Raw genomic sequence first — 27,504 nt, forward strand, 5'->3', positions numbered from 1 at the left:
TGTTTTCTATCTCTTGACTGTAGACCATAATAATTGCAACCCAGAACTCCACGCTATGCACTCGTATGCAAAGAACCCATTGCCGTCAAGGATCATGCTCATGCCCATTTATAAACATACCCGGATTCAATTTGCTTGTTATTTATGTTTCATCTCGTCCATAAACCCAGTGTGTTTATTTTCCAAGCAACGTGGCCATAAAGCTTTTCCGTCTACCCATTTTTTGGACCTTTTCAGCTTGACGATCATGGACGCTTTTGGTTGAAGGTGTAGGAGGTAATGGAGGAAGCGTTGGCGAATTTTCACGTCCGCTGAGTGGAGGGGTCATTGCTTCTTCGTGCGTAGCCAATTGTGAATTTGACCTGAATTTCCTCAACGACTTCATGCTCTTCTTCCTACCTTTCCCGGAAGCCTTCGACAAACCTCTCTGTATCGCTGAGCCATCTTCCAGTGATTTCCTCTCGAGTTCCTCTATTTCTCTAGCTACTGTCTTCCCGTCCGTAGCAAAATCCTCCTCGGCGATAGCAATAAATTTGATGATGCCTCGGTTCGGTGGTACCCCTAGTCCTTCTTCCATGGCCTTGGATAACAGGGTAGAATTCCTTTTATTGGTGACCGGCTGCAATTGTGATTTTAGAGCCGTGATGCTCATGGTGTATGCTGGATCGAATGAGCCCCCAAATACTAAACATGCCGAGTGAGCGACAGTCACCAAGATGGAAGACTCGGGCCGCTGATAACGAGTAGACAGACTATAGGAAAGGTCTGTTATGAAGCTGTATTCGTCCTGAATCTAGGTGCTGTTAGACTTGTGTCTAATTGAGAATGATACTAGAACTTACAATGACATTGGTTTTGATTTCTGCGATCACCATTGAGTCTCTCGAGACACGCTCGCGGGCCGAGGAGTTTGGCTCTCGCGCAGCGAAGGTCTCTTGGTAGTACTGACTTCTCTTTCGCGCAACTTGTCTCTGTTCAGGAGTTTTGTTGTCGGAAAATATGGCTTGATCTCCGGGAGCACCGCGGTCAAGCTTCCTTGTGAGACGAGTCTCTTCCTGAGTACGGGCTGAACGGCTTGACGATGGTCGGTCGTGGATTGACATATCGCTGTCTGCTGGCGATGGAGGAAGATGGATGGGCAGTACCGCAGCTCCCTTGCTCTGATTTACCAATGCCGTATTGTTTGAAGATTGATATGTGCTTGCGACTGAAGGATTTGAGTTATGACATCCAATTCGATCCGATCCGACGTCAAAGGCTGGCATGTCGTTGTCGCTACCAATGCTGTTCTGCCACAATGAAAGATATGGGATGGCCAAGAGGAAGACGGAACAGTCGCAAAAAGAAGTGATTCACAATTCAGTCGAGGTGATTCAAAAGCGACCACTGATGAGCGCACTTGGTGAGACAGATTCGGCTGGGTACGTTAGCACAGCCAGAGTGCTCGACCGAGGAGTAATAAGGAGATGATGATGATATATTGAATGCAAGAAGGAAGTCAAGCAGAATGCACACGCCGTGAGTAAGGGTGAATGCCAATTATCCTCAACATAAGAGTATGTATGTGTGCAAGAATTCACGAGGCAAAAAGCAAGTCGAGGTTCGCCCAAGCAAGATGGAGTACGAAGTACCAGGGAGGGGGGAGATCTTGCATGCCTTTATCAATATACGGACAGAGCGACCAGGACCCCAGCGTGACCAAGGATAAACTTTTGGCTCCCCCCTCCATCCTCGAAAATTGCCTCGATCTTCATTGAGGCGTGATGTGCAGCGAGCTGATCGAGACTCGAGTTTCCAGACCACGCAGCCAGTCACAAAACGTGTCCGCCAGATAAGAACCGTCGACAGCGCCTTGCGGAGGTGGAGATGCAGTTAGATGAACAGCAAAATAATGGAGCTGAGAGACGGTGAGGAGCATGAGAACTGCTGTAATTGGCAGTAGACACCCACAGGGGGTGCACGAGTTCGTTGTGTGATTTTGTAAGCGAATCGGTACAAAATCACACAACGAACTCGTGCACCCCCTGTGGCCTGACTACATCCTATCATCAGCCCCGCGCGGGCACTTGTGCACAGATTGCCCCTCTTCCTGGGTTCTGGCCTGCCTTTGCGAGCCATCGCGGCTTGGTTGTCGGACTTATGCCTGGAAAGATTTATATTAGGTACACTTTTTAAAATTCCTTCTGGATCGCATTGTGGCTGACTGGAAAAGATATAATCGTCGACTTTAGTAGGGCACTCCTTCGTCACAAGTTCCTTTAGTAGGGCACTCCCTCGTCACAAGTTCCTTAGTCGGGAATAGCAAACGCGCACTGGTAGCGTACGCGCACTCGCTTACTGCCCAGTGAGAGTAGGTGTTTAAGTAGTAAGATACTAAGTATACCTCAACTTCCGCGAAAATATTTACTAATAAGACAATTACCTAGAGTACTACATTTACTCTATAGATTTCATAGGCCACTTAAGCGAGTGCGTATACGCTACCAGTGCGCGTTTGCTATTCCCGACTAAGGAACTTGTGACGAGGGAGTGCCCTACTAAAGCCGACGATTAACTTTTCGGGTCGGCCCTCGAGCCTCGTTGACGTTCGATATTTGTTCCTTTGAAACTTGTTCCTGATTCTACATGAGCTCAACACCTCTAATGCACGAAGAAACCCATTCCAAATCTCCGGTACATGAGTATGTGGTCCAAACTCATCGTCGGATAGTCTAGAGGCAAGCCGCATTATTTGGTCCAGCCATTGGGAAAGCTCGGAACCGGCTCCGGCAGCTAAAACCGTTGTGCAGTTGTCTAGGACTCTGGGTACATATACCAATGTGTGAACTGGCAACTTGCCAATAATTTTCCAAGTGATGATTCGGTTTGCAATTTGGCCAGTGAGAACCTGGGCTTCCTCACGTTGTAGTTACCATGCGGATGAGTTAAGTAAAACTTGAGATTCACCAGATTTCAACTGTACAGTATCTCGCCGCAGGAAATGAGTGGTAGTCGGAACGAGATATTTACTCGAAAAAATTGACGAACTATCGTATGTTTTGTCTACTGCCTGGGGTAAATCAGAAATATTTGGGCTGTGCTTAGGAACTAATACTATCAAGGTAAGGACAATTACTCCTACATTAAGTGTAATTGAATCAGGTAGGGTAAAAAAAGAATACTGCCACTTAGCTTGTTCATTGGGAGCATAGTTAAGATGCCCAGTTAAGCACACGACCTACGTCAATTGGGTTGACTAATGTACGTATCGTGTTTCGACTACTGCACTGATTTGGTCTATAGCGACACTTCCCAAGATTAAGTTTATGGGTGGATGATCTCCCAAGTATAAACTTAACTTTGTAGCTGGATCCTGCTGATCCACAATAACCACGCCCCAACAGAAGAAATGGAGACGGTGACTTCAACGGCGCGAGGGAACGACTAAATCAGAGTAATGTACTGTACATCAACCTTAAAATTAGTGCACTCCCCACTGACTTTGATCCTTAGGTCTGTGCAAGCTTTCCGCATATCAGGGATCATGCAGTCTTGCGAATGCAGCTATTCTCAGGGGAAATCCAATGTCACCGCGGCCGTTGAGTCCCACGAGACACAGCTTTGCTGTGCTCACCTGTGCCCTGAAAGGCCGCCAGTAATAGCATTTGACCATGCTACAGTCCCACAAGGTGTTGTGCAATATCTCGTCCTTTTTCTTTTGTCATATTTCACTTGCCACAATATGGCTTCAAAGAGGAATCATACTGCCTTGTATTCCCAAACGTGCGGCCGTCAGTCATAAGTATGTTGACCTGATCAAGCTCTTCTCTTCGAAAGACCCGAACCATCAATCAAGCAAGGTATCTAGAACGATTCCCAGCTCCAAGATTTTAGTCAACTGTATTGCATCGAGAACCGGCACGACTTATCATACATCTCATGCAGATTGGACTGCATAGAGTGCTTGCGTCAGTGGAGCAAGCCGACTTCCTGGAATGTGCTTTTTTCTGGGAGTAACAAGCGTTCCACAACCTCATTATGCCGCACCAGTTGGCGACAGTGTGTTGACGCAGTCCCGCGGTGGACAGTATAAGTGGCAGCAACCTAGTAGCCAGTCTGGTATTCAGTTCAATGTATTGGAAGCCCCCAAAAGCGTCTTATTTACTGAATGTAGTACACGTAACACACGGTGTTTTATCAACTTGATCGAGCAATTATCGGATTTCGACAGTCGACTGCCACTTGTATTGTCCGACACGAAGCGTCATACCGACAAACTGTCTTGCCAGTTAGTAAGTCTAATGTCGAGGTATCTGACGGTATTGGACAATTTGTTGACCTAGATATTGGAGCTATACGGAAAGAATGGAAAATGATACCTTGGAGTGCGATATCAAACTCCTGCTTCTCCGGCACCCGACAAGTGTCGTAGAGAGTTGATAATAGGGAACTTGGCAGCCAACGTTTATCGTATGGCTTCTCTGAAGGAGTGGTGGCATGCTGTTTGGCTAAGTTGATACGGAGAGTTGGACACATTATGCTGTACCTAGGTATCTAAATGTATGTCAACCTGATGGTATCAATTTGCCATCTGGAGTATAGCAACCAGGCACCGGAACGGACAGAACCATAGAAAAAGATGCCTAGGATACGCTCAGAAACCAACAAACGCTTGAGGAAAGCCGCGCGATTTCGGACACCTTTCGTAGGTCTGCGCGGCCGTTCTGTGCAGTAGAAACACAATCCGAAGCACCAACCCCACGGAAAGAGAGGCCTGTTGGCTGTTGGGAGGTGCAAAAGATCCTCTGAGGGCACTCGACTGTGTCGGAATAACAACACCTTCTGTAACTTTGAAGAGGCCAAAACATCTGCTACCGGGTAAAATGCGTTGATGGCCCTTTACAATTATAAGAATACTCGGGTGGTCGTTGCTGACGTCCCAGATTTTGACCGTCGAAACATCGAGATAACAATCTGACCGCACCTCGAGTCTGTGCGTTGTAAGATCTACAGACGACAATATGGGATTTACACCGAGCAAGCAAATCTGGAGTAAATGTTCTGGCCAAAATAAGACGTGCTGTATCTTTGTACGCACTTCTCAGTCGATGCCGCCTCCTGAAGGGAGAGGCACAGAGGCAACGTATCCGGCACTCGAGCGGGGTAAAAGCGGCGTGATACCCAACTCTGCCTTCGCTACGGAGTACAGTCGTCTCCCGTCATTGAGAGCGTTTCTGATATTGCTATTTGTCTGTGACTTCTAGTATATACTCCTACTGTGCGTATATGAATGAAAAGGACAGCACGCTCTAAAGTTTAAAAGACGATTAAGCAGCCTCATTTGTTGATCGGAATTCTTCAGCATGCTGAGGACAATCCAAGTCACTGAGTGGACGTTCCAATCCGAAGCCGCTTTCTCGAAGCGCTTCGCAATGCGAGCAGCTTAAAACAGACCACCATCGCAATCTGGTTGGCCACCAACACACCAACGCGCGATTGATCCTTGGAGCATCGTGAGACGAACAAAATAGACCTTACAGGCAGCGGCTATGGCCCGAGCGGACATCCAACAGTTGGTCTCGGTTGGCCCTCCACCTCAGTGCGCACTCTTGGTAGCTTAATTCCTATTTCTGTATGCATACAGGTCAGCGTCTATGGTATGGTCGTTGAATAAGTTAAGTACTCACTGTTCTGTTCCTCCTCTGCTACTCATCAAGTTTCTTCCTTTGATTTTTGCAATTTCAAGTTATCTCCATCTCCTTGTTTCGCTTTTTTCCACTCCGAAGTTCTTCACAATTTCCCTTGACGCAATCATGTCAGAGACAGAAGTCAAGCCGCAATTCCAGTCGGATTTTGAAGAATTCGATACGCCTACTCAAAGAACGAAAGCACCTGTATCACGAATTCTGAACTCTGTTCGTCTCGGCCTCACTTTACTGGCGTTATTGTCCTCGATCGTCATCGTTGGCACATCCTCACACACCTTGGGCACGTTCAAAAGCACTCATCTGGGTGACGAGTTTCTCCTTCCACTATGGCCTGCCGACTTCGATCTTAGACCGACTACCGCGCTGGTCGCATGCGGTGTCTTCATTATCTTCTTCAGCGCTCTGTCTTTGGTTGCTAGCAGCGTTCCAGCAGTAAGAACCTTCCAATTGAGCCTCTAAATAGATCAACACTAACAGCTGACTTTCAGATTCGAAACAAAACCTTGATTCACACCATCATATCTTTCATAGCACCAACAGTCGGCTTAATCGCAGGCCTTGTTGGTACCTCATTCTTCTATGGCGTCAATTCCTCTAGCACAACACACTCGCTTCAGAGCTGGTCATGTCAGTGGTCGGCTATTGATATGAACATGAAACCACACTTCCGTACCTTGTGCAAAGAGAGCAAGACAGCGCTGTACCTTATGGTCATGATGATTCCTCTTCAAGTGATCGTTATGTCACTAGTGGCTTTCGGTGCTGTTGCCGAGAAAAAGCAGCGTCAGATTGTTGTCCATGAGAGAAAGGGGAGCCCAGCAATGTCCTAATGAGGTTTGCTCGAAGTGGATGTAAGCTGGCGAATTTTGGAAGGGTTCATAAAGATTGATGGGTTCATGAGACAAGGAACTGGAATTAGGAGTTAAGCGGGAGTCCACGGCAGGAACCAGTAACAGGGGAGGCATTTTTGGGAAAAGAGTCATGATTGCAACGCCTTTGTACTTAAATAATTAACTTGAAATATCAAGCGCTAATACTATCTCTGCGCTTACTTGAAATAGCCCGAGAATGTGAGATCCTCTTGCTCGCCTATTGATCAAAGTAGGTCAGTCCCAAACATGAGGTTTGACCAGCTTCATACAATAGCGTACATTTTGTCCAGTATTTTGTCACTCAGGAGCTCTATTGTGAAATAGTATACCTATAAACAAAGTTTTAATCACTAAGTTAACTGACACGGAGAAGATGGATGTCAGTAATTTGCACCAAGTTAATTATATTTTTATTTTTAATGCTATAATAGGGCTTATGCTTATAAAAAAGTGCGATCGGGACTTCAAGATCAACTAGTCACACAACAAAATCACCTAAATATACGATAAATATACGATAACATATCGAGTTTGTCGACTGTGCAAGTCTTTCTACTCACGGACTGACTCCTCACGTGATGATGGTGGGGATTGATTTAGGTTCCTCCCGAGGCCTGTCGATGGATCGTGAAGCGCAACAACCTTCAATCATTAGGCTGTCCGACGGAACGACGTTGCAACACCACCACGCGCAGTTGGCGCACGAACTATAGCAGCCGATCTATCTAGCCTTCAAAATTGTGGCAGTGAGGGTCGGGCAATTCAAACAATCAATGTAGTGGGAATACTCTAATGTCGCGGCTTCAACCTCGCGCAAAGGCTGTTTCCACGTCAAACATCTCCTCCCAATCAGCTTCTGCGAACGCTTCTACGGGCTCTGCGCAAACCATCCAAGATGCTGCCCCCAAAGTAGGAGGGCCCAAAACTCGCTCTGCTCCTCGGCAAGCTTCCAGCGACCCCGCCTCGGATCGGTCAACGTTGTTCCTAATTCGAAGGACATTATGTCCAAATCTTGCGGAAAAGGGTCGAAATACCCCAGCGCCTATCGACGAAATCTTGCCCCCTCTGACGAGCAGTAATGAGGTGGATCTACAATTATACGCATTTATTGCTATCATTATACGGGAATTCGTCCATACTTGGTATACCAAAATCACTCCGGACTCGGTGTTTGTGGAAGAGGTTGTCCAGATCATTGCACATTGCACCAGAGCTTTAGAGCAGAGGATAAGGAATGTAGACATAGAAAGTCTGGTGTTAGATGAGCTACCGGATCTGCTAGACGTCCACGTTCAAGGTAGGATGGGCATTATTGATTTTAGTAACTTGCTGATATTGGCTAGCGTATCGGACATCTCACAAGCCTCTCAATCCGTCTCCGCTCGAAACAAATCCTCGCGAGATCTATCATTCCTTATGGCCTATGCCCGCTCTTTCTCCAGTCCCAGATGGGTCTGGTGGCCCACTCGCCCAACAGCAAATAAATAATGAAGCCGTCTACCGACAGATGTTGGTCCAAGGTGTCCTAGCTGTCTTGTTACCCACGGAGGATCTCGAAAATGACTGTCTGACAACATTGGTTGGACAGATATTCTCTGAAATGATCATTGGAAATGGTATTGGTGGAAAGGCTTCGGAACCGTGGTTGCTCTGGGAAGGTATCACGAAAATTGCGGAGATTGTCCAGGCCCAACTACCAAGATCGCAAGCCAATGTCCGACTTGCTAGGTCGAATTCAGAATTGGGCCCCTACGTCGCGCCAGCCGAATTGTTCTCGTCAAAGAAGAAATGGAATATTCAATGGTCCATTCAGAAGACTTTCTGGCTAGTCCTGCAATACGCCTTTGTTGCCTTTACGGCGGCGAGGTTTTTGATATTGACGCTTGCTCAATCTTCATCACTTCCTTCTCGCATTACCTCCCCGAAGATCAGCAGCTCAGCGGTTCTAGAGGGTCACTCGAGTCAAGACGGGATAGATGCTGAGCCAATCGCCACCAAAGCTATTCCAAGCAAGACACCTATCGTGGAGATGAGAATATGGTCTGCTGCTGCTCGCTTACTGGACTTTGATTTCCGCATGCCCTGGCTTGCGGCAACGTTGTCATTTCTTCAGTGGGGAGCCCTCACGGGGCCAGGACAGCTAGGGAATACGGACGGAAGAATCGACAAGTAAGTTTTTCACTTTCTTCATCAGGTCTCTGCTTTCGGCATTCCATCATCGAGTGTGCGAGTTCCCATCACCCCGCATGTATTCGCGGTCACTTGACCTGGATCCTTCCAGTTATGTTTCGGAAACGAGTGTTTTCCTGAACTCCCTAGCAAGCCACTCCACACCCTCATCCAGACGGACGCTACAAGAGCGATGTCACCTATTGAATCATTTCATCCGGTTCATCGGTTCATCGCGCGATCGCTCTAAGAAAGTTCCCGTCATCCTTCTCGCGTTGCCTTTTTGACCTGCTTCTGCGTCTTGGGCTTGGCGTAGTTCCCACGGGTTGTTGGCTCGAAGTCAACTCATGACCACATTATTCCAATACTTGTCATCCCATACCACTTCTCCATGGATTCTAGACTCTACGATAATCCTCACCGCCAGGGTTGGACCAACAAAACGAGTCGAGCCTTAGGGTAGCCTTTTTTACGCGCCCGGCGTTATTGAAAGGACATGGGCTGCTTATCCGGCTGCCTATGCTTCGCATCGTACCGCCCTTCCTCCCGCACATGCCCGTTGATTCTCATCCACTGGTGTTCGCTTCCGCCTCATGCTCATTCGGACCCTGCATGCTACTGTCCTCATCCTGCGAGCCTTCCGAAGCTTTGACCAATACTACGTACTCATACTGACCTCACTCGATATCCGATATGGGGTTTTGCGAGAATACCGCGTCCATTATTGTTTCGCTTTGTCCTGTCCTTGATCTTCACTTTCTCAGATATACTAGACTGCCATTTTCTCAGCCACTATTCATGCACCCCTCGAACGATTTGCTTTCTCTTTCCTCCTCCATTGGCTAATTCATCTAGAATCCTCTCTCACGCAATCCAAACGCATGTCCTCGACCCCTCTAGACTCCCTTTCCTCCTTCGCACCGTCCGCGCCGCCATCTTCCCCGCCAACACCCTCGCGCCCCCACGTGAGATCCCTACACCTGCTGAGTCTCTGCTTCTCCGCAGGAAATGCGCTGAGACTATCTTGTCATTAATCCCGGAAAAGGTACAAGGTATCTACTTTGGTCCGGGTGTTGAGAAGCGCATCAAGGAGGTCGAGGATGTGTTGGACTGTTTCGGTGATAGCTATTGTAATAAGCATCTCTTGTACGGAATTGTGGAGCTGATCATCGTAAGGCTTATGCCAGAGTTGGGGGAGAAGGGCGTAGCGGCCTTGCTCGAGGAGAGGCTTAGCTAGTTAGCATTGACATTCTGATACCCGCGTTCTATCACAAAGAGACAGATAACATGAGCAAGCGTATATGTGAAGTTTATCTTTTGACTTTCAATCGGGGCCTCCTAAAGAACAAAATCCAGATGGGGCCTCCCATGTAGAATTCGAAATGCTAAATGTCCCATTCCTCCTCATTCCCTTCCCTCCCATCGCCTCCCCCCAAAAGAAATTAGACTTGGTAGAAGCGAAACAAATAAGGGGATGGTCCTTTGCCACGTTACTTGAAAACTGTGAAGTTTCTTTCCATCTTCTTCTTTTTTCTTTTCTGTGCTCCCCTCTCGCAACAACCAACCAACCAACCAGAAAAATGTGTGTACCTTGCGGTAGGACATCTCCAACGTTAAAAGCCCGGCATCCGCGTTTCGCATGTATGCCACGTACAAACAGGTGGGAACGTGAAAGAAAAACCAATAACGTGTATAGTATGAATGAAAATGAAAAGCCGGAAATGGAACGTAGATTCGAGGTCTGGGAATTATCGACTTCTAGGCTCGACCGTGGCCGATGGTGAATAGAATGAAAGCTGAAATCGCAATACCGCTTGTGAAGAGAGCTGTTGAAAAAAGGTACATGCTACGTGATCTCTTGCGAAATACGTGCAGAAGAAACGAAAATTTGGCGAAAATACCGCGTGAGCGGGATAGTTGTATCGGGGGTATATAGAGGCTTGGGGTGAATTTTAGAGCTCCTTGGACGTAAGACCCTACACCGGAACCGGGGAGATCGAGTTGTAGATGTGGTAAAAAGTGGTATAAAAGACAAGGCGAAGAAGAAATGTGCTGCTGATATGTTGCCTGGGAAATGCGATCGCTGTACATATAAAAATGGTGTAACGCCGTTCAAGTGCAGAGTTTGCTGGTAAGGACAGGGCTGAAGGAAAGCGTTTCGATATACAGGATTCGTGAGGGCTGGTGTGATTTAAATGACTTAGCAGCCTGCACTCATCGATTGCTCCAATTTTGGAGCTAGGGGCTCGGTTTCTTCGATTCGATGAAGGCCTCCGGGAAGTGCTAGGTGACTATGTAGGCGTAGCTTGTCCGTCAATTTGATGATTGACAAGTAGTCGTTTTGATCTACTAGACCACTGGGGGCTTGCTGGAAGAAGTTGAGCAACGTATCGAGCGCGCGTCGAGCATCATCCTGTGTAGGAGAACTTGGCGCGGACGAGCCAATTGGAGATTGAATATTGGTGACGGGTGTGCCCGAAGATGGCGGTGCCATGGATCCGTTACTGCTGCTGTGGTGCAAAGGTGGCGAGGAGACGTGCGAATCAATGCCGAATTGTGAAGGGATCTCGTGGATAGGAGAATCCAATGCCGAGGAGGGAGCCGTACCTGGCATATACTTTGGAGTTAATGGCTCTGAGACCTGTGCCGCAAAAGAAGGATCAATACCCAGCATAGGAAATGTCTGGCTTCGAGGACGCTGGAAATTATTACCAGGTGGTGGGAGACGAGCTTGTTGGGAAGGCAGCCACGAATTTCCATTGTTGTCTGGTGAGAAGGCAAATGGAGTGGTAGGGCTGGTCGCTCCAGAATATGAGTGTTGAGGCTCGGTGAAACTCGACAGCGAAGTGGTGCTCTGAGAGTTTGAATGATAGCTGCCATGTCGTTGGCCAAACTCGAGGTAACTGTTCAAGGAGCTATTCAATGATTCAGATTTCAGGTCATCGTCGTTGCTCTTCGTTGCAGATAGCGGTGAAGGCGAGGGTAGGCCGTTTGGCGAGGTGGGAGAAATCCCATTTGGCGTCTGGCTTGAGGAAGCTTGGCCAGATTCTGGAATTAGTGATCCCGTGTCAGAGATGTTCGTTTCCGATGCTCGTCGAGACAATCTTCCAGACCCTATTCCATTCTTCTGCTTGAATTTTTCAAGCCAGCTCGTACTGTTGGTCTTCGAATGGCTTTCATCGTTACCAACCGTCGTTGCAAAGAAACGAGCCTTTTCTCGAATTGTCTCATCCGTCAAGGGAATGCCCTGCTTCTGCGTGTTTCTGACCCAGTTGGAAAGTGCTCTCTCGATATCCGGAAACTTTCCTTTAGCTCGTTTGACTGGAGAAAGACTACGGTCCTCGGGAAAAAGATACTTCTCCTTCTGACGCAGAACTTTGGATACAGTGCTATGGCAAAACATTAGTAGGCGAAAAAGATCTAGTTCTCATTGATTTTACCTTCGTTCAACTCCAAACATCGCTAAATCAGGTTAGCAGTGTAACCATACAGAGGAAGAATTTCATTACCTCCGATATCAGTTTGCTTCGTAGATGGATGGTCCTCATGGTACTGGCACATTCTTCTCCGATCACTGTCTGTTAGTGTTTTACGTGGAGTTGGAGCTGGGTGACCGCCAGAAGATTTTCCGTTGTTCGTCTTGGTTTGCTGAGCATTCGCGGGAGGAATGGCGACTGGTGGTGCGGAGTAATTCGCTGGATTCGTCAACATACTAGGCCAGGTTGGATGACTAGGCATTATAAGAGGCAATAGTTGTTGATGAGAAGGAAGTGCGTTTGGTGGTGAAGGTTGTGGCATCCTCTGGGTCGCAAACGAAGGCTCCAACGGGCCTTGCGATTGAGCTGGTTGTTGCATGAACTGAAAGCCTGCATGTTCGTATATTGGTGATTGATGTTGCGAAGAATTGTAGCCGTGACTGAGATCTACCCACCCGTCGCTTCCTCCATAGTTCTCATTGCCCGCCATGTGGTTCTCGTGGTCGATGCCGATTTGCGCCATCATGGAATCGTGCATTTCCTAAAAACCAAGCCCGACTCGGTACCAATATATACCGCAACGTTGAGTGCACTGGCGATCAATGAGTGTTATCCTTCGGCCCACGCACAGTGCGTGTGGTCGAAGATAATAATGGTGCTGCTTCCTGGCTAAGGAAGTCTGCAGTCTTCACGGCAGACGACATGCATGGTAAGCAGCGGTTCCTGCGTCGATATGAGAGAGGCTTCGCGGGACTGGAGCGCTGCAACGACGTTCTGGGCCGCAGGAGAGTCGTCCAACAAGTACCGGCTGGAGCACTGGGGCAGGCGCGAAAGGCAGATGAGAAGGAGTTCGCGATCAACAATTATTGCAACACATGAAACAGGCGCAGTCCACGAGAGAGGGGGCGAAAGAGACGGAGGCCTGGGACGGAGGGGAGGATATCTGAGCGAGCGCGTACGTAGGTTGGAGGGTCGGAGGGTTGGAGGTACTGAGGAGGTACAGATGTGGTGTGGGTAGCAGTGGTGGAGGTGGTCGAGGGTGGTGGGCGGTGGAGGTCGTGCAGATGTGGGTGGGAGAGCGTACGGGGCAGTGTGTGGACCGGTCTCTCAGTGCTTCTGCTCAGTCGGTCGGTCTGTCTGTGTCGCTCGAGAAACAACAGGTGAAGCGCCCCAGCACGAGGGACGGGGGGAGCCAGGACTACATATGCGATAGTTCTATGCGGAGAAGCTGTGGCAGCGGCACTGCTGACCCTGAGAGGGCTGGGACATGGGGGCCTCAGTGGCAGGGTCGTCAGGGGAAGACGAGGGGACAGTGACAGGACGGACAGAAAGGACAGGCCTGGACGAAAAAGGCTGAGAGCACGAAGAGTCGAAGAGTCGAAGACGACCTGGTCGAGAGGATGGGCCGGATGGATCAAGCACGCAGTCACTTACCTATCCTCCTAGACAGCGAAGCCTGAGATTCTCGCTACTCCCTCCTCCCTACTCCCTACGAAGCGAAGACATCTCAACTGAAGGTGCCTTCCACTCTCCAGATGCACCTTCTCGAGTCTTCCCCCGTGGACTGCACAACCTCACCACCTTTCGAGCTGGCCTGATAGCTGGGATGGGATGGCCTGGTGCTGCTGCAGCTGCTCGAAGCACGGCGATAGCGGCGGATCAAGGACGTGCGCAGAAGCCCATACGACAACGGCCCCTGCAACCGCTGGGGGAGAGGACTGACTGGCTCACGTCTCGCCTAACAATCATCGTCCGTACGAATCGGTACAATAGTACTTCGTATTATTGACGGACTTTCCAATGTTTCCATCAATCGACACTGATCAAATCACCGCGCGCGAAAAGAGAGATGATATTGATTTGGTAGCATGGCGGTCTGTTCGCTGGGCGATAATAATGTCCTTCTCGTTGCCATGTTTTCGTGCCTCTGGCGCATGTCGTTGGTCGAGCCGAGCCGTTGACCGTCGAGACGAAGAACACCGCGATCTCTTATGGCCGATTCTAGCACGTCTCCCGGGACCGTCGACCAACAAGGACGCGTCTAGGGAAAAGCCGCCGCGGGAGCGAAGACATGCTAGTCTCATTCTAGCTGCTGCATTAAAACAATCCTTATTGTGATTGCCGCAAGCAGCGTAGGGCGTGGCACTCCACGCCGCTATTATCATCATCGCAGGATATCACTACCACATTTGCCTGACAGCCCGGCCCCGGAGCTCTGGCCGTGGCTGGCGTCCTGCTATCTCTGTTGATGTTTGAGAGTTACAGAGAACTGCTGTCCATGATGTTGTTACTTGTGTGTGGCGTCGTACGGAGGCTATGCGATGTTTCTGATATTCCCAACTAGGCAATTTGGGACCAGAGCATGACCTCAAATCTGTTCAGCGAGGCCAATACGGCCCCAAGTACCTCCCCAAAAGGCTTCCATCAAGAGAACAGCTCCCAATCAGTGCCTGGGATTTCTTGTATTATCCTTATGCGCATGTTTCGTGGGCTCGGCCAAGTCTCGTGCCTGGCCTTCAATCGTTCAATGGTCGATTACTAACAAGATCTTCGGCGTCCAGTGCCTCCAACCAACTGTTATGCCTTCACTTCTCATGTCGTGCACTTCATTCAGATTAGACAGCCACTCGGAACCGACTATTCTTCGCTGCAGAATGTTAGAGAGTTTAGCGAGGCGTAGGCCGCCTTCCCCCTCAATGGGTTTCTTCCTTTGCCTTGCCGAAGTGAGGCTTGCTTGCCTTCAACTGGTCGATAGAGTGTAGCTTTCCCGTCCTGGTCGGCTGGTTCATGGAGGCTGTTGGTGTCACAAAGGGATGTTGGGTAGGGTTGCACTATGACCTAGGTCATTGATTGGATAAGGCCATCATATGAGCCTTTGAAGAAAAACGTTATGGTGTGTCCAAAGAAGAGCTGTTCTCGTTCACTCCCCGTATGCCAACTGTCTAGTGATGGTGCCGAAACCGCTACCGAATATTTCTCAGGTTGGTGAACCCAGATACTTCACTAGAAATAATGGTTGACATTAAAATCCCTGATGATGGCTGCTAAGAGAGGCCAGCGCTGTTGACTATACCCCCACACCACTGAGTCAAACCGAATTGATTTCCTAATTTCGTGTTTAACTATAAGTGCAAATGGTGTTGCTGTCTTCAGCGAACGTTTCGTAGGCAATGAGTCTTGAGTAGTGAGGGAACAACGAAACGTATTCGACCCGGCTTCCCTATGATTCGAAGGCACTTTGTAGAAGCATATATAATCGACTGGTCTTTCCAGACACAAACGAATTTCAATATTCTCTTGTATCTTTTACTCCAACCCAAATTCCCGGTCTCAAAGCCAACGCGGGCTGAAAAGTCCGGCGTAGGCAGATTCCTCAAACACTAGCAAGCTCTTGGACAAAAGAGTTTGTGGAGTGGATCCAAAACATGACTGTGAGAAGGACAACTTGCGGATGGCTCTCCTGGCTGTCAATTTGCATGATATAGATGGAATTGAGCATTTCGAGCCGGGTTCTGGCAATAACAGTGTTGAGCAGTTTCTTTGGGACGCAGCGTTATCAGACACAAACGGTCGATACATACCTTGTTATCACTCGGTTCCCAAGTCTTGCACTAGATTGCCATGAGACGAGAACCAGATGTGTAGTCGCTTCTTCCAACCGACAATTTGTGAAATACAACAGCACATGCATCATTCCTACTTCATCACACGAATGACTTCATGTTGTGTATGGATCGATACAATAGGCGAGCCTGTAAACTTGACTAGCAAGCGCATAGCATGTAGACCATAGAACTATCAAATCGCCTTTCACTGATGTTGAATTGGTTTTTTCATCCGGCAACTTTAACCAGGCAATCCTGAACCTAAGCCTTCGGCGGTAAAGAGGGGAAGATAGTAAATGGATCGAGATGAGAAGACTCAATTTCAATCAAATATTTGGTCATGCCTGGCCCCAGGTTCAACGAAACGACTGGCTGAGAAAATTGCGACTTTTCCGCTTTTTCGTGCCCGCTGGCCGTTAATAGGCTGAAAACCCTTGCAGAATATCCGTCGCTGCTTTTCGACCCCCATAAGCGCGAGAAGATGTCCGAAATTCCGATGTTGAACCTGTCATCAAATCTCGCCGAGATCCATGGATGTCTGTGCGCACTGGATCCTTCAGATTATCGTTTCATGGCAGTTGTAAACAAGTGGAGGGATGAAGTTTGGACGGATTGTTCCTCGCTTGCAGCCAATCGAGGGGTGACGTCGTGTGAAGCATGTACCGTGTGGAAAAACAAGTGTAAATCTAATGAAGTCAAATAACACAAGAGAATGAGGAAATTTTGAGAGTCAAGCGTATGCTTTCGTGTAGAACTAGTCGCATTTTGAGCATAGCTGTCATGAGATAATAATCAAATATCAACCGATTGGATAGCTGTTGACGTTGACCACGGTCATCGTGTCGAACCGTCGTGCTTCTCTATGCTTGAAGATCGGCACTATTGTTTTCGATTTAGCTTAAATTTGATTCATAGGCTCTATTGAATTCAGTTTCTGCCCACTGGGCAGCCATCCAAACGTAGGCCGATATACGCGAGCTTGTGGGAGCACATTCTTCTGCTCACCAAACCATCCTTCTGCTTGCTCGTCCCTTTGTGTATTGAGAACTGTAAACACTCATCAAGACTCACCTTGCCCACGGCTCAGCAGTGTGGGGAGATTTCCCTGATCTGTTTGCGCGATGGCTGATACTCGGAAGAGTGATCACGAAGAATAACACGTTGCCATGGTTTACTCTCTTTATTACCTCAAAAGAATTCTATCGCTTGATGATGGTAACTACCAGGCAGTTAGTGGAATGTAGACAAAATATGACTCTGTTAAAAATCTTACTGATGTCTTCGTCTGCAAGCTCATGACTTAACCCAACACGTTGTGGTTGATGTTTGACAGACTTTCCATAGACAACCGCTTGTCGAAAATCATCCACTATGGTTTTGTGGATAGCATTACACTGCATTAAGAGAGACGTTAGCGAATATGTTTTCCTATGAGATTTCGGCAAAATATATTAAACTTACAAAATCTTCTACAGTGCATTTCGTGGATCGTAACACAACCGGCGATGTATAATCGGGAAGTTTCCCTTTGGGCTTTGTGTAAACTCTCACAAGATTCAATTTCTCCCACCTGACTTTGTATTAGCGATCATAGCACACCGAGTAGCGCCACAATATAAAATCGCGGTAGAAGTTCCGAAGAACGACTAGAATTGCAGTACAACCAACAGGGCACATTGAGATGGAATTTCTGATGCAGAGACACACTTACATCTGTTCAAGTAACTCATCAATGTTCCATCCATGCTCAGAAGAAATCGGACATGCATTAGGGATTCGGTAAAGCAGATCGAGCTCCTCGATTGATATCGCATCGATCTTGTTAAGCGCGTATATAACCGGAATGTAACTTCTGCTCTTTGCCTCCAAAATATCGATGAGATCATCAATAGTAGCATCGCACCGGATCGCGATATCTGCTGATGATATCTTGTATTCGCCCATAACAGCCTTGATTTCGTCGTGGTCAATATGTGTAAGGGGTACCGTATTGGTGATGCTGATTCCTCCTTTGTCTTTTTTCTTAAACACGATATTTGGTGGTGATTTGTTGATTCGAATACCAAAACCTTCTAACTCTGCCTCTATGACCTTTTTATCGGTGAGAGGCTTGTTGACGTCAAGAACAATGAATATTAAATGGCACGTTTTCGCGACAGCAATGACCTGGCGACCTCTTCCTTTACCATCCTTCGCTCCCTGAATAATACCTGGCAAATCAAGCATTTGTATCTTCGCCCCGTTGACAAGAACCTGGCCTGGAACCGTTGTCAAAGTTGTAAACTCGTATGCCGCTGCTTCGGAATGTTGTCCAGTGAGTCTACTCATAAGAGTACTTTTGCCCACAGAAGGGAACCCAATGAACCCCACGCTGGCCACACCAGTTCTTGCAACATCGAATCCAGATCCCCCTCCACCGCCGCTGCTTGTTGGGGTGAGAAGTTCGCGCTTCAACTTCGCTAGCTTCGCCTTCAATTGACCGAGATGAAAACTGGTCGCCTAGAACATCTGTTACTACTCGCTCTCCTGTATCAGAGGGGAACAATTTCTTTATTTTTCTGTGTCTTCGACATCTTATTAACGCAGAAAATCAGTATATATTATCTCTTGAGGGTGGTAGCTGCAAACCTCGGCCTCAATATCCTTGATCTGTGGCGGGGTGTCAGTATATTCGTTCGGCACAGTAAACCCCGGGTACAAACCTTATCTACGGTGGTCGCCATGATTGCAGATTTTCTCTACAGACAATCCAGGTATGTGGGAGTGTAGCTGGTCGCGATGAGTAGTATTCGTGAGGTTGTCAAAATTGTTGACGTCGATTCTACAATTCTTGGAGGGGACTTCGCCGCCCCACAAAAACATTTATATGGTCTGTGCGCCACCACCATCGATTCCAGGCTCGTGGCAGGTGTTTGCATTGACGAAATATACGATAGTTCGTTGATTGTTTTGAATAAATGTGCTCTTCTCAACTCTACTTAACATAGACTTCAATTTAAGCTGCTTGCCAGCTCTAATATATATAATAAGTTTACAGAATAGTAAGGAGGTTCTGCCATTCATTCTGTTCACAACGAGCGTGGTTGTGTCTACCCGAGCCCTCGTGATGGAGCAAACAGGTGGCTGTCGAAACACGACATTTCTTCGAATGAATAGACGAAATGCTGGTATCTCGTCTATCATTACCAGTAATTAGATCTCTTAGACTCTACTTAAAAGAAAGTAGCAATAACTGAACTTACTCACATGCTCTCTCTACACTTTAAGTTGATGTTAAGAGAAAATCATAATAAAGTTCTGTCATTTATGTCGAACAGTGGTTGCTACGCAATAAAACACATTTCACCATTTCGATTGCAAAATCCCTATCTCGTTCAACTCTGCCGAAACAACCTCTATTGAGTCCTTAGAAGAGAATGGGTAGTGGTCTGTGCGCTGTCGTGCCATCAAGTCTTACATACCCGACAGCAGGTTATCCTTCATCGTGAAAATAATTTTCCTACTGCGCTGGCTCTTTTGAATAGATAAGTCCCGCACGTCACAGTTAGTCAAACGCAAACCATCACAAAGCAGATATCACGCGGCGTGTCGAAAAGTTCCAAGATGAATCCTCGGCTCCTTTGTCAATCATTCTTCGCGCTAGGAATCGTCGTAGATCTAGGTGGCCTACTCTTCCCATGGTTCAAACAAGAGATCATGCCCTATGGCTCTCGACGACTAGAGACGAGTCCTGGAAAGGGCGCCAAGAGTAATTCCAAAATCATCGGAGATTTTGTTGCTTCTGTTCAAGTACCGCATTCTTGGTTCACGTACTTTTATGTATTCTCAGTGGCCTCTTCCGCCTTCTGGGGATACCAAATCTTTGAGCGAGGTGCTGCATTTCAGTTTCTCGCCGCGCATTCATCAAAAGATGTTTCCAAAGCTATGTCTGCGGAGCAGGCTCTACTCCTTTGGTTTCTGATGGCTCTCCAAGGATTGAGAAGGCTATACGAATCCATCGTCTTCACGAAGCCTTCGCAAGCAAAAATGTGGATCGGACTCTGGGTGATGTATGTGTCGTGCCAAAGTATTCGTATGATTTGACTGACAGCGTGAATTAGTGGCATTGCTTATTATCTGTTTACGGGTATTGGTGTTTGGATCGAGGGTATAGGTGAGAGACTTTTTGAACGTGCTGTCAAGCAAAATTAACAACAAGCAGCTTCACTGAGCACTTGGCAATCATCTGAGGTGCTGCTCACAGCATGGCCATCTGCTAAGTCGCTATTTGCCATATGCATCTTCTTCGGCGCATCTGTCACACAGCATGTTTCTCACAGGCATCTCGCTAGCCTTAAAAAGTACACTCTGCCGAATCATCCATTTTTTCAATTTATAATATGCCCACATTACACAAGCGAGTGTCTCATTTATCTCGCCTTGGCTATTGGAGGGGCACCGTCTGGTCAGGTATTCAACAAGACCATCTTCTCCGGATTCATATTTGTCGTCTCGAATCTAAGTGTTACAGCCAACTTGACTAGAAAGTGGTACATACAGAAGTTTGGTGCCGAGAACGTGGAAAGCCGGTCGAGGATTATGCCATTCATCTATTGAGGGTACCAGGGTCACTTTCTATAGCGTCTATTTGAATTTACCTAGACTCCCAAACTTGGCACCCAGCTTGGAGACTTTGATCACGTCTCGATAAGTAAGGCTCGTTCTAGTAGAGCGTTGTAATTCCCCATCTCGAATAGCCTCCGGATCGTGGAGAAGGTCCCAATTCGCAACGGTTGTTCGACTGAGATCTCTGTATTCATGGACTTCAGCAATCCCATGCATATAATCTGTATAAATCTCTCCAGCCGTAATCAGAAGACTTCGAGGTTCTTGCAAAACTCGGTATCTTGGCTCGACCTCTCGGGTTCCGTCACTCTTGGTAGAAAATATGTCAAGCATCAAGCTGGAACCTAAGCTCACGGTACAAACAACCGGGTGATACGCCGAACCATCTTTGTGAGGCATGATGCCTTGTCCTGGTAGATCTAATACGTCTCAGTGGGAGTTCTAGATATCGAAATCAGAAAACAAAATGGGAAGGACCAGGAAATGCCTGAAAGGCAAGACTGATCTGGACCACTGTTTAGTCGGGAGAACTTCCGTGGCAACATGATAAATGAATTATCGTCTAATCCCCGGTACTTACACTCATTGATAAGTACATGGTTTGGACCACCATGAGGACTGTCCGAGAATATGTGGTTGGTGGACTCTCGATTTAGAGGAAGCGCGAGAAGACGCGAGACAATTGGCTGTAAGAGCCAATCGGGCAGATCTGACTCTAGCAATGTGTTGTTCCTCGTCAATTCTGATGGCCAAGTTTGCAGACGCCGATGACTGAGTACTTTCCACCGAGGTTTGGGCGCGGCTCGAATCTATTCCAAGTCAGTGGCGAGAGTCACAGCATCCAGAGGTAAAAGGTAGACCTTTTCCAGAATCGATTTTTCCTCATGGGGAGTTATGAAATCCGCAATATAAAAAGCATCACCAAGGTTGCTGATTCTATAATCTTCCAAACATGCTGTTGAATTCCTGGATGCTCCCATTTTAAGAACGGAAGAACGCCGCGTACGTCAAAGACAGGAATTGAAAGACATATGACGAATCCGAGACACAAAAAATCGGAACGTCCTTGGGCAGAGTTGACACAACCGCTTCTCGATGTCTTTGTTCGTCGTTCAAATGTCTGGTGGTTGAACAAAGAAAGTCTGGTTGGCAGGTTCTCGCCTCGCCCTAGTGTCAAGACTCGCGCTGGAAACTGGGTGGAACTAGATGGCTCTAATTCTGGATGATAGAGTTCTATTTCAAAGTAGTTCAACATTCACGCCTGTTCTTCCCTGAAGTAGAGGAGGATTCTGTTAGTTCCGAATTCGAGTAAGAACGGTTCTTGTCCTCTGGCCGTGTTCACAAAATGTGGTAAAGTCACGGTCCCGATCAATTCACGTTGGTGGGGTAAGAGAACCATGCAATTTCCGTATCCCAGCGATGCATCTAGAAGATATTTTGGCTGACCAGGAATACACCTGGAGAAGCTCGATGAAATTGTCCCAAATACTTCTGCCTCATAATACAATGACGGCAAGTTGTCAAGCTACTTTAAAATACCCCTTTCCGATGCAGTGAGCAGAGACTGGGCTTTTGGGGGCAGCGATCCCGATCACGAGGTAAGCCTTTAGCGAATCCAATGAGCGTCTCTCCGCCTAGACCTCGAAGTCCAAATGCGCAGATTCACGATTGCCTCTTCTCAACAAACATCGACCCACGAAAGCCTCACGACAAAAAACACCTCCACGCGCATTCAGCGCCTCTCTTTCAACTGAGTATAACCACTAATTCTCCCTCGACGAGTGTCCAACCCGGTGCCGCGCTTATTTGCAATAATTGCAGGAGTAGGACACGGATGATCCTCCTTGTCCCTCCGCCTCGATATTTCCAAAGTGTCTCCTAGCAAACGGACTGAAGATGTACTGGACAAGGCGACACTCGGGGTAGAATCGATGGACACGCAGGATGTGTCGAAGGTTGTCGCTGGGCGGACCTCGGCGTCGCCAGTTGGTCTTCCTAAGGATGTTGTCAGCATGAGAAGTGGAGAGACGGATACACCCATCGGCATCAGGTCCTCCCCTCCTGTCATCAGTCGCCCGGAAACAATGGACATCGATACGGATATACTCAACGAAGCGAATGATAACGTGGATGCTGGAAACAAGAGCGACTCGGAGGCGGAAACGATTGTACTTCCCGGAAAGGATGGCCATTCCCCATCCAAAGTTCGTAAAATGATCAAACACGAAGACAAAAGCGACGATGAGGATGCGAAAAATGCTCCTAACATGGGCAGCATTCAGACGAAAATTGGACGAGAGTTGGTACCACAATCACGATCGCAGTTGGGTGAAACCAGCACAGTCGCAACTTCCACATCGTCACTAGGCAAAAGAAAGCGACAGAAGACCGCTAACGTGAAAGACGATCCTGCGCACCTTGGTAACTCGAGCGGTCTAAGTTCAGTACCGACGTCGCCTGTTGCGACGACGCGTTCCTCGTTATCGAAGCCAGCTGCTTCGGATTCGGACGTTTCTAGATCCCCCTCACCCCGCGCCCGCTCAACAACCCGCGTTGAAATCAAATCCACGGACCGAGCCTACTCGCGGCGGACTTTTGCTTCACAGTCTGGAGAACATTCTGGAGACGATGAAGATACTGAACGCGCACGTTTTGTCAGACAGCGAAGCTCTGGTACGGAAACCAGATATCATCGAGACAACCGTTCGTCTTCCAAATTTCGACCGGATGGCCATTCAAGAAAGCGCACACGTTCAATTTCTCCACCTTCTCGAATCCACAGGCGCAGTGCCTCGACCCAGGTAGCGACCAAATCTTCCCATGGCTTAAGCCACAAGAAGAAGCGCGTCCCAGCTCCCCTTCAATCCACTGAATATCATTCCGATGATTCATCGGCAAGTGATCGTTCACACCCACGGAGTTCACGTCTACGGAGTCTAGCAGCTCCCGTAACAGGCGGCTCCACGATGTCGCCTGTGAAAATAGCCCCTCACAAAAAGCATGTCAATTCATCTGGACAAACTTTCCTAGCCAGAGCTTGTCTGAGCGGCAAGCTTGAAGTCGCCAAACAAAGATATGAAGAGCGACCACAGGACCTCAACGAGCCAGACCATGCTCTCAATACACCTCTACACGTGGCCAGCATAAATGGGTACGAAGATGTGGTCAAGTTTCTGTTGGATAAAAACTGCATAGTCGATGTAGTAAACGACCAAAAGGATACGCCACTCCACGATGCGATTGAGAATGGCCACGTCGAGGTCGTTAAACTTCTGTTTGAGGCAGGAGCCGACCCAAATAAACCCAACCGACATGGTGACGAACCTCTTGACCTTGTGAATGAAAAAGAAGAAAGCGGTGCTTATGATGAGTCAGAAGCATCTGAAATAAGAGCCGCTATTTTGGAGGCGAAACAAAATAATCGAGATGTTAGACGCGTGTCCGAAGATGAGCTGTCAAATCTCAGAGACGGTGCTCGTCAAAGTCCTTCTGTTCCGACCTATGATTCGCATACTCTTAATGCTACGGGACGGCGCGTTGGTACGGCACGATCCCAAAAAACTAGTGACCATCTCTTATACCAGCCACTTACTGCAACGGAACTGCAGAAAGCAGCGAAAGAAGGTGATGCTAGTGCTGCAGCGCGCGTCTTAGAAGTTCATACTAACCTCAACGATCCAAAATCTCTCACATTAGCTGCTAAAGGGGGGCATCTAGACGTGCTTAACATTCTTTTCGCTATGGGCGGATTCGATCCGGATCCGCCTTTGGCTGAAGGTGTATCACTGGAGCAGGCAACACCTATGCTAGCTGCTATTGGCCGCGATGCACATCTCAAAGTTATAGAACTAATCCTCGGCCAAGATAATTTCAATCCAACCCGTCGAATTAAAGGGCAAACCTACTTTGAAATCGCCAAGGAGCGTGCAGGACCAAAGTGGCAAGAAGAGGAGAAGCTGTTCAAGGAAGCGTACGAGAGATATGAGAAAACACACAAGTCTTCACCTAGGAAGCCGAGATCTCCCGGCCTTCGTCGCGATGGAAGAGATATCGTTCGAGATGCTCGTAAAGCACACAAGGTTGATGAGTCGCAGACAGCACGATCTCACAAACGAAGTATGTCAAGCCCAAAGACTAAGGAGTATGATTCCAAGTCATCGGTACGCAACAGCGGATTGAATAAGCAAAGCAAAGATGGACAGGTGCGACGAGGGCCTGGGCGTCCTCGAAAGGAAGAGTCTTCAGCACCTGCTGTCACTTCGGATCCGGAATCACTCCCTCTTGGTCCGCCTAAACCAAAAGCTCTAGTGAAACGCTCGGATTCTGAAGCTGGCATTATGTCTGACACCGAAGCCGCTGCAAAACCTCGCAGGAAACTTGTGTCTGGTAAAGAATTGCGGGGAGAGCGCGAGCTTGAAAAACAGCGACGAACCAGCGTTGCTTCGAATGCTTCCAGCGCTTCTGTAAAGGAAAAAAGAGTTTTAGCTGACAACAAAGGCGAAAAACTTGATGAGCGTCTTAGCCCTGGCCTATCGCGTCTTGTAAAAAAGGTCACTTCTGGGCAAATCGATCCTGACATCGTAGAAAAACACCCATCAGATAAAGACCGAGCTCGATCAATTATGAGGGACGAGTCGAAGGATCGCTTGACCGCCATCCGTAGTGAAAGCCCTGTCAAAAGGCATCGAAAAAGCGAGACACCACCACGTTCTGCCACGCAAGACGCGGCGACAGGATATAGTGCAAGTGGCGGTCCACTCAAGAGGCGCAAACTGGAAGGCGAGGCTGCAAATGACACTAGATCAGATAGCACTCCTGCTTCGTCTCCGGACGTTCGTACATCTACCGCCAGGAGTCCTTTACCAGGGCACGACGATGGCAATGAAAGGAGGTCTTTACACTCAAAGATTAAACAACCGCAGGCAGTTAAAACTCACTCAACATCAGAGGAAACTACGAAAGCGTCAAAAAGCGAAACTTCTACAACCAATCGGTCTTCAAAGCCATCTAGTCATCGACCAACTGTTAGCCAAGAGCTTGAAAGCAAGAAAGTAAAACCAGGCGTGGAAGACCAGTCGAATCGAAGTGACCGCGAGTCTGAGCGCGAGAAGGAACGGGAAAAGGAGAAACAGAGGGCAACAAAACGTAAAGAAGAAGCAGCAGCTCGCGAGGCAGAGGCTAAGCGAGAAGAGGAACGGGCTCGTGAAGCGGAGGCGGAGGCCCTGCGTGAGAAGGAACGGGAGATTGCGCGACAGAAGAAGCTTAAAGAAGCGCTTGAACTCGAACGCGTCGAGAAAGCTAACATAGCTCGAGTAGCTAGAGAAGAAGCAGCCCGAGAGGAAGATGCCAAACGCCAAGCTGAAGAGGCTGAGAGAAAGGAGACTCAGCGCATTCAAGATGCAGAAGCGGCCGCTCGTGAGACAGAGAGACAACGGATATTATATGTTGAACAGCAGAAGCTCAAGCATGAAGAGCAGGAGCGTCGTAGGGCCCTTCAGGTGGAGCAGCAGCGAGCGGAGCGCGCTAGAATTGCAGAGGAGGAACGGGTGCAGCGGCTTTCGAGGCTTCCACTCCTCCTTAGATGGTTCGATCTCCTCGAGAATCCTAAGAATCGTGACGTCGCAAGCCTATTCCGCTGGGTTGATGGTTACCGATTCGACACAATTCGGTCTGAGGCCACCGGACTTCCCAGTGGTAGGGAACAGTGGATGCTCAACATCAATGCTGCCATACTTCTAGGGGAGAAAGATCTTCACCTAACGCGATGTAAGTTGTAATATCCATGTTTTAGTTCACAATTAACCCGCACACAGACACGGCTTGGGAGCGCGTTCCTCTTACGATAGAAGCAAAGAAAGCTGTGTGGCGAGCAAACAATGGTGCATACACCCTTCGTGAGCCCAGTCTTGCTGTTTTCCGCAAACAATTGCTCGAGCCTGGGATATCGGTCGACGAGGTCATGACGGCCAACAGGTCACTCTTTCTCGGCCTCGATCTTTTCTTTGTTAAGGTAACATGACCCAGCCCTCTTACAAGGTGTCATTCTAATATTTGTAGGTGTCCGAGTTCATGTTCATCGTACCAAACTTCCCTCATTTGCGAAATGTGGAAATGCTCGTGAATTATAAAGAGCTGGATATCACTTGCAAAATGCCTCCACCACCGCCCAAATGGAAACAAGACCCGGACGTTGACCCCAACCAGAAATTCACACCTCAGCCAAAACTGTACATCAGCGGGCAACTAGTAAAGCAGCAAGATGCGCCTCTGACCAAGATTACACGAGAGCCGCCGTCCAATGAGCGGTGGGCCCCTCGAAGAGAACTTGTGACCGTATACCCTTCGGATTCGGATTATGAAATGTTATGTAGGAAGCAGGGACTTACGCATCTCATTCAAGAGAATCAAGTTTCTCCGTCATCCGAACAATCACCTTCTACCGTACAGCCGAACGGACACATCTCCCTTCATGAAGAAGTAAATGGCATTACACCACCTAGCTCGATAAGAACAAAGTCCGTGAATGGGGGGAGTCCACCGCGGGAATCTGTCTCGGACACTGCCATTAATTTGACGAATGGTACCCACGATTCGAGCGTATCACCAACTAGCACTGTGCCTCCTACACTCAGTTGAACGTGTACAGCTGCTTATGACATGTTTAATAACTCCATGTAAAAATTATGTGCCGTGAGGCATCGACGTTTCGTCAGGCGTCTTGGTCAGATAAAAACATCAAAATAGATAATGTTACTGCGGGACATTCGATTGACGGAGTAGAGGAGCTGGCGGGTCAGGATATTTTGGTCCAGGAATTGTATCTAATAACGTGCAGCAGCAATGGCGGGGATTGAAGTAAAGGCTCATGAAGATAATAATGAAAAACAACACATATTTACTCTACAACTTTTCGATAGCCTTGCAGTGGACACAATTAGTGGTAGCAACCCCTTCTGACTGGCCTATCAAGTTTCGCATTGGTTGATATTTGATGTAGGCGTTTGTGGTGTCTGTATGAGGACAATAATGAAGGAGGAAAAATGAGATTCCCTGTCTCGATGATCAAATTAAGTATCGCCTTCCTCTGCTT

General features: G+C 48.0%; 8 protein-coding genes across 8 annotated transcripts; 4 read left to right on the top strand and 4 right to left on the bottom strand.

Annotated features, from left to right (window-relative positions):
- Nucleotides 1-175: 175 nt before the first annotated feature.
- GLAREA_05516 (Tautomerase/MIF) lies at nucleotides 176-1,265 on the bottom strand (the record flags this gene model as incomplete). Its single annotated transcript, XM_008078805.1, has 2 exons — nucleotides 176-793; nucleotides 843-1,265. 2 exons carry the CDS (start codon nucleotides 1,263-1,265, stop codon nucleotides 176-178), a joined length of 1,041 nt encoding a protein of 346 aa, XP_008076996.1.
- A 4,527-nt stretch (nucleotides 1,266-5,792) lies between these two features.
- Nucleotides 5,793-6,517, top strand: GLAREA_05517 (uncharacterized protein; the record flags this gene model as incomplete). Its single annotated transcript, XM_008078806.1, has 2 exons — nucleotides 5,793-6,119; nucleotides 6,176-6,517. 2 exons carry the CDS (start codon nucleotides 5,793-5,795, stop codon nucleotides 6,515-6,517), a joined length of 669 nt encoding a protein of 222 aa, XP_008076997.1.
- Nucleotides 6,518-7,351: 834 nt separating this feature from the next.
- On the top strand, nucleotides 7,352-9,965 carry GLAREA_05518 (uncharacterized protein; the record flags this gene model as incomplete). Its single annotated transcript, XM_008078807.1, has 3 exons — nucleotides 7,352-7,856; nucleotides 7,903-8,728; nucleotides 9,584-9,965. The coding sequence occupies 3 exons, from the start codon at nucleotides 7,352-7,354 to the stop codon at nucleotides 9,963-9,965; spliced, it is 1,713 nt and encodes a 570-aa protein (XP_008076998.1).
- Nucleotides 9,966-10,928: 963 nt separating this feature from the next.
- Nucleotides 10,929-12,727, bottom strand: GLAREA_05519 (Homeo; the record flags this gene model as incomplete). The annotated part of the gene is made up of 3 exons (XM_008078808.1): nucleotides 10,929-12,117; nucleotides 12,169-12,190; nucleotides 12,238-12,727. The coding sequence occupies 3 exons, from the start codon at nucleotides 12,725-12,727 to the stop codon at nucleotides 10,929-10,931; spliced, it is 1,701 nt and encodes a 566-aa protein (XP_008076999.1).
- A 4,281-nt stretch (nucleotides 12,728-17,008) lies between these two features.
- Nucleotides 17,009-18,532, bottom strand: GLAREA_05520 (P-loop containing nucleoside triphosphate hydrolase; the record flags this gene model as incomplete). The annotated part of the gene is made up of 6 exons (XM_008078809.1): nucleotides 17,009-17,028; nucleotides 17,083-17,203; nucleotides 17,271-17,379; nucleotides 17,521-18,308; nucleotides 18,438-18,458; nucleotides 18,512-18,532. 6 exons carry the CDS (start codon nucleotides 18,530-18,532, stop codon nucleotides 17,009-17,011), a joined length of 1,080 nt encoding a protein of 359 aa, XP_008077000.1.
- An 880-nt stretch (nucleotides 18,533-19,412) lies between these two features.
- Nucleotides 19,413-20,000, top strand: GLAREA_05521 (uncharacterized protein; the record flags this gene model as incomplete). The annotated part of the gene is made up of 2 exons (XM_008078810.1): nucleotides 19,413-19,858; nucleotides 19,910-20,000. The coding sequence occupies 2 exons, from the start codon at nucleotides 19,413-19,415 to the stop codon at nucleotides 19,998-20,000; spliced, it is 537 nt and encodes a 178-aa protein (XP_008077001.1).
- A 432-nt stretch (nucleotides 20,001-20,432) lies between these two features.
- On the bottom strand, nucleotides 20,433-20,813 carry GLAREA_05522 (Clavaminate synthase-like protein; the record flags this gene model as incomplete). Its single annotated transcript, XM_008078811.1, has 1 exon — nucleotides 20,433-20,813. The coding sequence occupies one exon, from the start codon at nucleotides 20,811-20,813 to the stop codon at nucleotides 20,433-20,435; it is 381 nt and encodes a 126-aa protein (XP_008077002.1).
- Nucleotides 20,814-22,345: 1,532 nt separating this feature from the next.
- GLAREA_05523 (Ankyrin repeat-containing protein) lies at nucleotides 22,346-27,050 on the top strand (the record flags this gene model as incomplete). Its single annotated transcript, XM_008078812.1, has 3 exons — nucleotides 22,346-26,180; nucleotides 26,228-26,424; nucleotides 26,472-27,050. 3 exons carry the CDS (start codon nucleotides 22,346-22,348, stop codon nucleotides 27,048-27,050), a joined length of 4,611 nt encoding a protein of 1,536 aa, XP_008077003.1.
- Nucleotides 27,051-27,504: the final 454 nt, after the last annotated feature.

This window comes from Glarea lozoyensis (genome assembly GCF_000409485.1).
Source record: "Glarea lozoyensis ATCC 20868 chromosome Unknown GLAREA10, whole genome shotgun sequence".
NCBI classification, from domain to species: Eukaryota; Fungi; Ascomycota; class Leotiomycetes; order Helotiales; family Helotiaceae; genus Glarea; species Glarea lozoyensis.